This window comes from Falco peregrinus, chromosome 2, assembly GCF_023634155.1.
Source record: "Falco peregrinus isolate bFalPer1 chromosome 2, bFalPer1.pri, whole genome shotgun sequence".
In the NCBI taxonomy this organism is placed as follows: domain Eukaryota; kingdom Metazoa; phylum Chordata; class Aves; order Falconiformes; family Falconidae; genus Falco; species Falco peregrinus.
In genome coordinates, this window is record NC_073722.1 from 123,400,929 (window position 1) to 123,414,583 (window position 13,655).

The 13,655-nt window shown below is 36.2% G+C and overlaps 1 protein-coding gene across 4 annotated transcripts in view; it reads left to right on the plus strand.

Moving 5' to 3' along the window:
* Window positions 1–13,655, plus strand: part of HELZ (helicase with zinc finger) — a 91,504-nt gene that overhangs the window by 45,014 nt on the left and 32,835 nt on the right. For 2 of the 4 annotated variants that reach the window (XM_055794151.1, XM_055794154.1), the window contains 5 exons: window positions 701–831; window positions 3,236–3,415; window positions 3,965–4,069; window positions 11,029–11,207; window positions 12,781–12,899. In XM_055794151.1, coding sequence (XP_055650126.1) covers window positions 701–831; window positions 3,236–3,415; window positions 3,965–4,069; window positions 11,029–11,207; window positions 12,781–12,899 — 714 coding nt within the window. The remainder of the gene's footprint in view (window positions 1–700; window positions 832–3,235; window positions 3,416–3,964; window positions 4,070–11,028; window positions 11,208–12,780; window positions 12,900–13,655) is intronic. The other 2 variants (XM_055794152.1, XM_055794153.1) reach the window with 2 other exon arrangements.

The window sequence follows — 13,655 nt, forward strand, 5'->3', positions numbered from 1 at the left end:
GGAATGTTAACATGCTCTGCGTGTTGTTTCTGGCTTTGAACCAGAATTTTGTTGATATCATGTTTTATTTACTAGCATTAAAAGACAAGTAATTGAGAGAACAAAAATTGAATGTATTGATAAGCACTGTTAGAAATTAACTTTTGGAGAGTCCTTATAATTGAACATAAATGACAAATGATATTATTCCACAATGTTTGATTAGAAATAAATTATGTTTGTGGCTTATCTCTGCTGGCCACCCATCTCATTTATATCATCTGTTGATCCGGAAAAATTTCTGGCCTGTCACTTTTTATGTTGTTTTTACAATAAGGGATGGAAGCTTGTATTTGTAAAAACAATGTTTTAGGATAGTAATATTTTCCAGGAGTATTTTTTGTATTCAAAAAATAATTCCAAGGATGTTTTCGCTTTATTTTTTTTCTGAAAATACAGTGGAATCTAATCTTAAGAGTCAAACAACAAAATTACATTAGAGAGACTGCTGTATTTATCTTCGCTTCAAAACAACAGAAGCAGCAAGTTAACTTTATTGCAAATCTTTTGAGTGAATTATGTTTGCTGTTTCCTTCTGAGACTCAGTAGTTTGCAGGAAGCTAAAAATGTATCATATGCAGCAAAGTCTAACAACTGTTTTCTGAACTAATCATTTTTGGTTCACCTCTTTATTTATTCATTCATTCATTTTGTACTGCAGGTTGAACTTCAGTTTCAGTTAAATCGCTTACCCCTCTGTGAGATGCATTATGCCTTGGACAGGATTAAGGACAACAGTATTTTGTTTCCAGATGTCAGCATGACTCCCACCATACCCTGGAGTCCCAACAGGTACAAGAATACAAACACTTTAATATCAAAGATTGTATGGTAATGCAGTACTGAATTTCTCATAACAGATGGCTGAAATCTGCCCTAGAACAAGAAACATGCCTTGTGCCTCATTAGTGATGAGGGTGGTTCAGAGAAGGGAGTGAAACTGTTCTAAATAAAACAAGAAAGGTGATCCTCGGAGGACTGGAATCTGTTGCTTGGCTTTCCCTTGGTTGAGCTGTGGGTTTATAGGCATTGCAGTTGTGTTGTAGCCGTAGAAAACAGTTCTGCTATTGTTCACTGTTCTGCTGTTCTTCACTGAAATGATGCATAATACTTTATAGGAATGTAACTACCAGTTACAAGGAGTTTGCTGTGCAGGATGTCAAGCGTGCAGACTCCTGCTTGTAAGGGATGATCCATTAGTACTTTCTGAGTTTGGTGCAGGGAGCCCAAATTTGGACATAGAACTGAGGGGGATGACTGAGAACGGTGTGGGAGTGAGTCCTGCAAGGACCAGCATTGTGCTTGCAGGCAGTCCTGGGTTACTTTGTGTATGTATCTTACAGTTTCCTGGATGAAATTATAAACCCTTACGTTACAGAAATACTTTTAAGGAAACTTAAAGGCTGATGCCGTGAAAACAGTTTGTGGCGGAGAGGAAATTCAGGGAAGGGAAATGTGAGGCTGCGTTGCTCAGGCAGCGTGGTCAGTATTCTTACTGCGTGGGGGAGGATAAAAGAGGCATGAGGTTTCCGTACTTAGAGGCAGGGAAATGAGAGGTATGTGGAATTGATAGCCCGTACAGCGTGTGAGGAGCCCCGTGGTGTCTTGAAGGTGAGGGTTAAGGGTGTGATTGTGATGCGGTACAAATCAGAAGATAGCTTGAGGATTAAAAGGAAAGTGATCTGGCCAGAAACCTGAGACGGCAAGATAATGTAAGACAAAAATTACTGGAAAAATTTTAGTTTGTCTTAAGTGTAGGGAGAACAGAGATGATAAAAGGGTGGGAGCAGTGTTCTGGGTGAGGATGATTGCTGCATGCATCAAAGCTTTGACAGTACAGGCAGAAAGAAGGGAATAGGTTTTGCATAGTTATACTACAAAGTTAATGGAGGTCAGTGACAATCTCTTCACTGACAGTTTTGAGTGAATCTTGCAAGGAAATAGTATTTAAGAATAGTTTGGAAGTAAGCAGTGATTTCAGTAAGAAGGTAAGTCAAGTAAACTAGAACTTCATGTTCTCTGTTATATGTCAAGGAATTTTACTTACGGAAACCTACATACCATTGTAGATGATATGATTTATTTGTATAATCTTTTATATTTCTTATAAATGATATATATAATGGTTGTAGTTCGGCTTAAGTCAGTGTGATAAGCATGTTTTTTTCCATCTGGTGGTTTGGTTTGCCCTACCTTGAGAATCAGTACTTCTGACTCAAAACTGTCTTTCCCTCTGTTTCTCTTCTATTTTTGTTTTACATCCCTATTACTTTCAGTATTTCATAGTCTCCTGCCAGTTTGTAGTTCATAGCTGTCTTAAAAGTTAGGAATTCAGTCAATTCCCTCTTGATTTTACTCCCTGTTGCTAACGACTACTGAATAGAAACTTTCCCAGTCTGTAAGAAGCATAGCGCTGTAGCAAAGTAGATCACGTTACTAAAGTATGGCCATATGTGCAGCAGTGACAGGTGTTTTTTACTATGTGTGTCTACTTTTAAATCTGTCAGTGGGAATATTAAAAACTGTGTCTACAAATCTTTAACCTCTTACGCTCACTGGAATTTTCTGAAAGCATCTTCCTCTTAATGCTGGTATCACTAGCTGGTTACAGCAAAATCCTTTTTTTAGACTGCTTTCCCATTAGAGGTATGTGCCTTAATGATCTCAAAATAAACAAAAAGTGTAAAGAGAGGTCTGTAGTTAATTGGTAACCTTTTTTTTAAAAAAATTGTTACTTTTACCAAGCCCTGGGGTTGTGTAACTGTTGACTTTTAAAGTTGATAATGTAAATACTGCAGGGAAGAAACAGAACTAATGTTACATTTTGCATAGTAATAGCAGAAAATCATTGTGTATCTACTTGCTTTGGTTATCAGGTGATGATACAGCATATGCTTTTTCTAAAAGGTGTACTATGCAGGTTAATTATTATTAGGTGAGATAAGGTAAATTGAGAAGTAGATTCCTTTTGGGGAAAAAAACCAAACTGATTTCTTGCAGATATCAAATCTTCGTGATTAAAGCGTGTGATTGTTTTGCTAGATTTGTTTCAGAGTGCCTCAATGACACAATCAATACAGTAGCATATAGGCTCTTTAATTTCTTTAAAGCTTTTGAAATCTTACCTCATTTCATTTCTGACTGACAGTGGATTGTCATAGTTTGTTTTTAAACTCTGTTGCCTCCTTTTGTACAGACAATGGGATGAGCAGTTGGACCCTCGACTAAATGCTAAGCAGAAAGAGGCTGTTCTGGCTATCACTACTCCACTTTCAATACAACTGCCTCCTGTTCTTATCATCGGTCCCTATGGGACAGGAAAAACGTTCACTCTGGCTCAGGCAGTCAAGCACATACTCCAACAACAGGATACTAGGTGAGATGGGCACTAAATATAGAGCAATACTTGATTAGCAGAGATGTTGTGATTTTTTTTTTTTTTTTTTTTTTTTACTCTAAATTCAAGTGAAAGGTAAAAATACAGGATTTCCATCCAGCTTAAAAACAAACAAAACCCAAGCCATCCGTCATTGTTTTGAACGATAAAGTAATTTTATAGTCTTAGCCTGTATTTTCCATTTAGAACAAAACTAATTAAAATTGACAATATGTAGAATGACTGTGATTTGCTCGACATGGAAAGTTTTACAGCATGCTAGATAATAAAAGCTGTTCCTTACTTAAAATCAAGTTTAGATTAATAATCACAAAATAATTATTGAAAAACTGTTTGAACTTTAAATCTTCTCATAACTGAAGGATTTGAGCTAAAGGGCTGAATCATGCAAACTACGGTAGGTTAGTGACTAGTTTCATTAAGACAAATGTGCAGGAAGATGGCCACTGTTTCCTTTTTTTTGTATTCTACTGCTTTGAATTGTTTTCTGTTTCTTCATTGCTTTTTTATTTGCACCATTTATTCCAGCAGGATTCTCATTTGCACCCATTCTAATAGTGCTGCTGATCTCTACATAAAGGATTATTTACATCCATATGTAGAAGCAGGCAATCCCCAGGCAAGACCTCTCAGGTATTTTTTTAAGGCTTATTATGTATCTATAAAATACTATTCTTAAGAAAAGGTGTCTATAAAAAAGGTTAAAGAACTTTTAAAACATAAAAGCATATTGGCATTACCAGCAGTGCTTTTAAAAATATAGACTAAAAGGATCGTGAAACATTGTCAACATAATTTTGGGTCATTTGTTAAATAAAAATAAAGACATCCTTTTTTAAGCTTTTATTATTCTATTGATAAATGTGTCTTTCCTAATGAGCAAACTTTTGATATGCTCGTTTAAAAGCTACTATGATAAAATAAAATGATTTTTAATTGTATTTTAATTCCAGAAAATTTTGACTTACACTTAACAATGATAATTTGGAAACTGGGGCTACCCACCTGGCTTTTTGAAGTGAAAAATTGATGTCATAGGAGCTACATATTTAGAGAATCATGTGAAAGTATTCTGGCCTCTTCTGATAAGTCATTGTATATGTGGTTAATGATAACCGCATTGTATATGTGGTTAAATGTACTTACCGTGGGTGTTTGGGGGAAATTAGGTAAGGAAAAAAAAATGAAGAAGAGGTGGAAACTTTAAGAGCAAGGAGGGTAAGCTTGCATTGAAATAGTTAAGGAGGATTTATTTATGGGCAGAAACCGGCTTCTGGGAATATTCTGTGCAGTAATCACAATATATACTGTATGCTGCTAGCTTGGTCTATAGTTTTAAAATTATGGGCATTATTTTCTGAATGCCACTGTGTGACTTTATTATATTACTAGGAAAATGACTCTGTGTGTTTACTTGCTAGCTATTAAAAGCCATCCTGAACTTATATTATATGCAACGTCAGTAGAGCCAATGAGGTTATGTGGAAGAGCTAGTTTTACAACAGGTGTAAATTCTCTTAGCTTTGCTGGCTTCAGTTGCCATGTGACATTTTACAGACACTGAAGATCTGGCCAAGGAAAAGAAGGCAGCTTATTTTTGAAAAGTTACCTTTGATCTGATTGTGTTTTAACACAGATTGTCTTAATGTGATTTGTAAAGCACTTTGTGATGAAAACCAGTATGGTGTCTTTAATTTTGTGGAAGGAAAAAAATGTGTGTAATTGACACTCCCAGAAATATTGAAGTGTGATTTAGCAGAGCAAGGAGTTAAATACAGTTTTAATGTGGTTGCCAGGCTTTTGCTACCTTCTTTTATGTGCTGTGTTCAACTATATAATCCAGTCTTAGAAATACTTATGAAAAACATACATGAACAAAAGTGCTATTTTTCTTATGGTTAAAATATATATATATTTATTTGCCAAGAAAATTACAGCACGATTTAAAAGTCACTGAATGTTTGAATTTAAGTATAATTCTCATAGTATTTGTTAAGAAGCCTTCAGATATTGCTGCTGTAGATGGTATGATATTGTTCAAAGGGTCTTGTTACCTCTATAAGAAGTTAGAGTTCTAGAAGACGGAGGCAGCTCTGGAATTGTGTGTATAGTTATATATGTTTACGAATCCACAAGTATGTATGTTTTCAAATTAAAAATGTTACAAATAATTGAGAAGCATATGTGGTTTGAAAGGCAACTGCATGCCGACCTGACCTGGTAGGAGTTAAAGGGTCGGTTTATCTGAATTGAAAGCTAGAGCTATGTGAGACTCCCAGCATAAAATTAATTATGGACCTGTTACCTTTCTTACTGACTGTTGTGGAGATGTATTTTCAGGTTAAAATCATTACGGTTAGTTTAAACAGGGTGCTCTGTGCCTCTTGCAGTATTTTAAAGGAAATATCAAGTGGAGTAGAAGCAGCTAATTATCAGAGCTGGGTGTGCTCTGTTTCTATGTTTCTATGTTTCTAAAACGGCTGAACAGTTTGCTTTAGATTTTTTCTTTATTTACTCTACAAGTGATGAGTTGGTTGAACAGTATCCTTGCTAGAAATGTTTCCATAGCTTAGTGGGGAGCACCATATTTATGTTGTTTTTAAAGGAGGACTGCTAAATTATTTAGTATTGACTGAGTACTGAGAACTGTGTAAATGTTTCTGTGAATTTCTGTGGGTAAGATGTACACTAAATAAATTACCCTGTCAATGATGTGACATAAAAGTTTGACGCCTATATTGTTTTCCTAACAAAATAACTTTCCATGCCCTTTGGAAGATGCAGTCAGAATGAACACTGAGAATTTATGTTGAGTCTTAAGTTCTGCATGTAAATCAAATACCAGTGAGGACTGAAGGCCAAATTCTCATAGTCCTGGTGCTCATAAACAATGCTGTACCCAGAAACAAACAAACAAACAAAAAGTTGCCCCTGGGTTTGATTAAATGATTCAACTGTATTAGGGGCACACTGTAAAGCCTCTTACTGAAGCAACTTGACACTGAAACAATTTTGTTATACTTACGTAAATTAATGCAGAAGTGTTTCTGAAAGGAAAAAAAAGAACACCCAACCCTAACCTACACGTAGGAGGAAAGAGCCTTCGGTTAAGTACTTCTGTTTGGTGCTGAGACACTTGGTTTTAAGTGTGAAGAAGCAGGCACTTTTAGACAGTGAGTCAGAGCTGTAAGGAGTAGTAACTGGCTCCGGATTTGTGTACCCTTTTACTCTATGGATGTGCTTGTCTCTCTCCATCATCTCCTAGAGCCTTTGGGAGGTCAGCTGCTGAGGTGGGCACTGTAGCTAGGTACCTCAGGTCATCACCATCTCTTAAAAAATCCAGCCAAGAGCTAGGAAGCAGATAGCAGTTTCTTTGCATGCTTCTGGGCATACAGTGGTTGAGATACATACTGTTTATTACCATTATTTTACTGACATATTTCAAATTTAGTTGTATCCATATTTTGTTTTGGTATGTAATACTAGGGGAAAAGGAAGGAGGTAAATACTGCTTTTATCTGTATTTTTAATATTTTTGTTTATTCCTAATCATGTTATTGCCGACTACCAGTTCAGCAATGCCAGAAAATAAGTTGATTCTCTTTTAAAATATCTCAGCTGAATCCTTTCCCATTAATTTTTTAAATACTTAGATCATGACATACATGTATAAGTATGCATGTAACCTTTAGTATGTAGCTGCTAGCTTCGAGATACCCAGACTATAAAAATCAATCAATCAGAGCGAACAAAAGTTTGAATTAAAAACCACGAAAAAACAAACAACATCAAAAAAACAAAACCCATAACCCAAACCAAAAACCCAGCTGGTTTTAAAGGACGGTTGCCCTTTTTTTCCAGATTGACTGGGGTAAAGTTCTCATACTGAAAATGGTATTAATTTATCTTATCAAATGTTAGTTTGTAAAATAAATGCCTCTGTAGCCAATTACTTTTCCTATTGAAACTGGCTTCTATCTTATGCCATCCTCAAAGGAAAACTGATTTAAAAAGTTAACTTTCAGGCTACGAGACAGGTTCTTCACATGTTTCCTGCATCCCAAGGAACATACTTGTTTGTGTGAACGAGCCTGTCTTTGGCAGTGAATCAAAAGAAATGTAAGAGGGAAATCAGGTGCTTTTAAAGTTTTCTTTAGGCTTCTTGGGACTACTTAGACTTCCCCCCTCCCCCCCATGTCTTTTAACAGAGGCATGAAATTAAACTGCTAGGTTCTTTTTCCTCTAAGCTTCTGTGTTCTTTTTGCTTGAGGGATTTCAGGTGAGAAATAACTGCACAAAAGCTGGGGAGCTGGGATTGGAGTTTATCCAGGGAGAGTTCTTTGGAGCACAGCCTAAAGGGAGAATCCTGGCCTTTTTATCAAGAACTGGGAGGAGTTAGTGTTTTCCAGTTCAGAACAGGGAAGATAGGCTTTGAAGAACTTAAATTTCGTTCTCATTCACTCTGTTGTAAGAAGTCACAAGAAGTTTTTGTAGGACAGGAGCGCAAATGAAACTGCTCAGCCTCCCTCAGGTGTTCTGACTCAGGACTCCCCCTTTATTAACTTCCAGAGGTGTGTTTTAAGTGATTTAGGAGGAGTTCCAGCCTGAAACCTGAACAAGGAAATTATTGTGAATCTTAATTACAGATACATATTCGCGACTTTTGCAAATAGTCTGTTTTGTACCAATTAATCCTTCGGTGGAACTTTATCAATGGAAGCAAAACATGAAAGATTAGGAAGTACTCAATTTGACTAACATTTAACAGCAATATTTAGGCAAATTTCTTTTTTGATGTAATGGCTGGAAAATTGGTGGAAGCATAGATGGGTTAGTTGACCGTTTGTTCCATTCTTTGGCTAGAGGGACACAGAAATAAAGGCTTTTGTTGTAGATATCCAGATGCCACATTTTGAAATAAAGGTGAAATTTCCACGTGATGTGCAGATCCTGTGCGTGTTAACTGAGCATTAGCAAGTACGGTGGATATATTCAGTACTTTTGTTCGCAGAAGATTGAATCCCTAATCTATAATCTTCAGGGATTTCCATTTTGATGTGGTTATTTGCTAGTAATTTCACTGCCTCTTGTTGGGCAAACCTCAGCCTTCAAGGTTTTAATTTCTCCAGAATGAAATCTTGATGTGAGGCACACGATGTCAGGAAAATATACTCCCATGTGAACTATGGGTGGGTTTTGGTTTTGTAACTGCAGTTTTTGCTCGTCTTTGTACCTATAGCTGCACACTAATAGAATGTGTTGCAGATACTAGTGGGTGTTTCGATCAGTAACAGCCCAGCTTTGCTGGCATTCAGGTACTTTACTTATGCAGGTATTAAGATTAGAAGGTTAGTCACTTGCTTAATCAGAAGTAAAGATTATGTTGCAGGATGAAACGTTACGATTTGTGTTAAGCGGGTAAAACCCATTTTTGTGATGGGTTCCTCTAACTTTAAGGTAAAACCCCCACCCAACTAATAATGAAGTTACAGGAGATTTTATTAGACCAAATTACACCTGAGGAAGAAATCCCTTGTTCAGTGTGGCTGACTTGTATCACGGTATTTTCAAAGTAGTCACATCTGTCAGGTGTTCTTATGCCAGTGGTGAATAATAGCTCTGGGATACCTTTTTGATCTCACGTCAAAATAAAAGAAATTAATGGGTAAGCAGCAATGCAGTTTGAAATGCTGTCAGCCAATCTGTGAGTCACGCATAGTTGAATTTTTGTAATAAAAGACACTGCATGGTATAATAATGTCTAATAACCATAATATTTTGCATTTCAATAGCACCTTTCATCCAAGAATCTCAAAGTGCTTTACAAACATAAACTCACAATAAACTCATTAATCCTCACAGTACTCCTGTGAGTTGGTAGGTAAGTATTGTCCTCAGTTAAGATTGAGAAACTGAATCCCATTAAAGCTGACTGAATGGCTGGGATAAACAGAGCAGGGGTTATCTTGCTCCTACTACCTTCTTCTAGCAATTAAGCCATGACTTCATGTTGTTACATGGACGTAATAACAGTTTATCAAACAGAACTCATCAGTTTGATGGCTGATTAGAAATAAATATGTTGGGGTAACATTAGAAGGTTCTCGTTGTGAGAACGACTCAGGAGTGTGGTGGTTGCTCCTGCACTGGAGTTACCTTTGGTCACGGAGTGTCAGTGGTGGTTGGTTGTGTTGTCGGATTCAAAAATGGTTCAGAATACTGCAGTGCCTTTGCACCTCTTTTTGTGCTTATTGTCCAAAACAGACGTTGTATTTTCACAAAGCATAATAATTATAATCCTAATAATTGTTTCTCTTACATTATTGGAAATCAGCTGTAATTTCCAAACGTGGGTGTCCACGTGATATCCAAAGTCCAGCCGGTGAAATCATGTTTTGCACTTAAGTGCATAATTACACTTCTCCAAATACTTTGTTAATGATTTGGGATTTGTAATATGGATGCAGGACAACATAACTAGTGAATAGATAAACCAAACAGCATTAAATCCCGTATTTAGAACTGAAATTAGTTTAAGTCATCTAATATTAATTTGCTTTGGAAATTAAAAAAAATAATTCTAAATATTAATATATGTACAATAGATCCCTCTAGTTTAAAGGTTCCACTTCAGATTCACATTTCTTACTTGATACAGATTATATTTTTGAGGAACACCCCACAGAGAAGCCCTTTGACATCTTTATCCAGATCCTCAGCTGCTGTGCTTTGGTATATTCCTATATACCTCTGTGGAGTTATTTGTATTCTGTTTTCTGGGGCATAGTCTTTGTGTCTTCTCTGTTCCTCTTCCATTTAGCTAGGCTGGCCGTAACATTTCATCACTTTAAGAAAAATTCATTGTTGATCTCATGATAGGGTGATTAAAATGATCTTATGTGTTTTGGAAAGAAATGTGAAGTCCAGTGCTTCGCTGACAATGTCCTGATATTTTAGGCTCTAGCTATCCTTTTTGGCACTGTTTTCTCATTCTTTTATACAGCGTATAATAATTATGGCCTTATATGATAAAAAGATGAATATACTTCCTGTTTGGTTCTTAGAACTCAGAAGACACATGGTATGTGTAAAAGGAAGTACAGGGTTTTATTAATGTCTTTTGAAAATATATTTTTTTTAAAAGATCCTGTGGCTGCAGTCGATGAAATGCGCGGACCACTGCAGCTGTCAGTTCCAAGACTATGGGCTATATTTATACTTCAGCCGAGGAAATATTTCTTTAAAATGAGTGTATGGATAGTTTAAAATGAAATAGTCATTGATGTGAGGGTTGCAGAACCTAAACATGTGAAGAATTTACAGATTGCCATATGTGAATTAATCCTTGGTAACAGTTCATGTATGTAGTAGTGCACTGCAGCAAATAATGGAAGGTAAATCCAAGACATTTTAGTGTATTTTAGCATGAAATTCTGCATAGTTGTAATGTTTTGCTTCCTGAAGATTACATTTTATTTACCAGAAAACAGGGTATTAGCTTTTGAAATATTAGGCTGTCACTGCGTTCAAACTGTATAGAAAATAAGCGCGTTCAAACTGTATAGAAAATAAGCTCCCTTTTTCTTTTCTAGGGTATATTTCAGAAATCGCTGGGTGAAGACTGTCCACCCAGTTGTGCATCAGTACTGTTTGATTTCAAGCACGCATTCCACCTTTCAGATGCCCCAGAAAGAAGACATTCTTAAGCAACGCGTAGTAGTTGTTACTTTAAATACATCACAGTATCTATGTCAACTGGATCTTGAACCAGGTAAGATAATTTCTAAACAAGAAGTGTCTGTGCTTGAGGATTACCTTCCTCTTACCAGTATCATCAGTTCCTTACCCAGTTCTTTGAACTGTTGAAGAATATAGCAATGATCATCTTGAAATGGTTGCCTTTTTTTTAATGAATAGATGTTTATTACAGAGCTGTAAGCTGCTGGCATTCAAGTTAACCTTTTGCTTATTCTGTTTCTTCTTTATTTAAAAAAAAAATATTAAATCAAGAAGCAGTACTATGATCTGGTGTTTCTGAGATCCAAGAGGGAAAATTCCGTTTGAGATTCTGACTTTGCATATTATGTTCATTAAGATCATACTCAGTGGAGCATGTAAGCATAAATACACACAAAGAGCTTTTTTCTTGTTTTGTGAATTGTGTAGCTTTGCAAACAACTCCCACACATGCAAGCCCCATGGTATGTTAATGGGATACTTCTAGAGTTGTTTTCTAAACTGAAATACATTAGACTGATTTTTTTGAGGCAGAAGCTGCTTAGGGTTTATTGTTTTCTTGATCTCTAAATGAAATCCATTTGCTTTTTGGAGAAAGTGGAATTTCCTTGCAGAAGATGTTACGGTTAGGTTTTTTATGGCTACATTTAGGCATTTGTTGCAATAGAGAAAGCTAATATGGAATTTATGGTAAATATTTCCAGGTCTTTAGATGGAAGTAACTGCTTTGTTTGGCTGTGAGCTGTGTACAGTCATGCCATAGTAATGTGTGTGCAGCTGTATGAAAGTAATCTTTTCCAAAGAAAATTGCTACATTTTTATGTATGTAATCTTAATTGGATGGTACACAAAGTCCTCTAATAGTTGGTGCTAAACCTTAATATATATATATATCAATGTATAAAGCCACTTCTCTTCTATACCTGTCCTGAATTTACATTTCATAACATGTAAGTCTGCTGTGGCCCAGGGTTTTTTCAAGTGCATGTTATCCAGTGCATAGATTCCCACCCACCCGCCAAACGTTTTGGTCCAATATTATCATGAGATTGAATGTAAATTTTCCTTCAACTTCTGTCCCTTTTTTTCTCCCCAACATTCCTTAAAGCCCATAACCAGCAAAGTGCTCAGGTATGTGTGCAATTTTAATGGGAAATATAGTATATAAAATAGTTAATAAGACTGATGTACATGAGGAAGTCCTTTTTGTTGTTGTTGTCCAAAGCTCTTCAAGCCTCATGGTGATGGAAAGATTTCCAGGTTTGAGAAACCTCCTGAGGCAGGTTTGCCAAGAGACAGTTCCTCTTGGTATAAGGAAAGCTCAGATAAGTTTAACTTGACATGTATCAGCAGAAGGAGGCAGATCTGTGGGCTACTGCTGATGTCACTAGCAGTGAGTTCACCACTGTTGGCCATTTGGGTTTGAAAATTGTTTGTGTGGTTTCTAGTAGTTGCTAGAAATTAATTTGTGTAAGCCATACTGAATTTTTTCTGGTTTTGGTTGCTACCAGAATACAGAACTTTCAGTACAAATTCTTGTATTGTTATCACTTTTTATTTTATCATATTTCAAGTTTAATTTATTTGCTGATCTCTCTGTTTCACAGGGTTTTTTACACACATTCTGTTAGATGAAGCTGCGCAAGCTATGGAGTGTGAAACTATTATGCCTCTAGCATTAGCTAATAAAAACACAAGAATTGTCTTGGCTGGAGACCATATGCAAGTAAGAGCTATATAATTTTTGCATGTAAAGTGTGTATATATAATATTTGTATTTATGTATTTCAGTTATTTACCTGCTCCAAATTTCTGTGGTATATGAATACCTCATAATATCTAATGTAGACTCGTAGTATTTCTGCTAAGCGAGAATATGCTGTTGTCCCCATCTTAAGTAAGGGAACTGAGGCAAAAAGCACATGAGTTGTCCAAGTTTCATAGGAAATCTGCGATAGAACAGACTTGGGCCTGCTCAACCACTGAACTATATGCAGATAAAATTTCATTTTGATGAGGGACACGCATAAATTCTACTGGTCATATAATAGAGGGGGAAGCCAAGGAAAATTTAAGGGATGTTATATGCATAAGATATGGAGTATCAGGGTAGGAGTTTCTTCTGCTTTTTATGACTGGTGTTCCTTGTTGCTTTTTGAAAGAATTGAAGAATACAGAGAATGTGTATGATGATTTAGACAACTTTTCTATTTTTATTAGAAGCCACATAATCTGGTAAGGATTTGAACAAGTCAGAAATAGGAAACTGAAACTAACCAGTACCTTTATGTTACTGTGACGTGTCTAGCAATTGCTTGGTTTAAAGAGTTTAGAAGAGTTTCAAGTGCTGGTTATGCATGTAACTTTACAGCCTTGTAGGCACGAGAAATCATGCTTGGACACGTCAACTTTACTTGCTTTGTTGATTTAGGCCAGATGTTATTTGTTTTTACAGATTTGCTTTTAATTCTCTTGACATTTC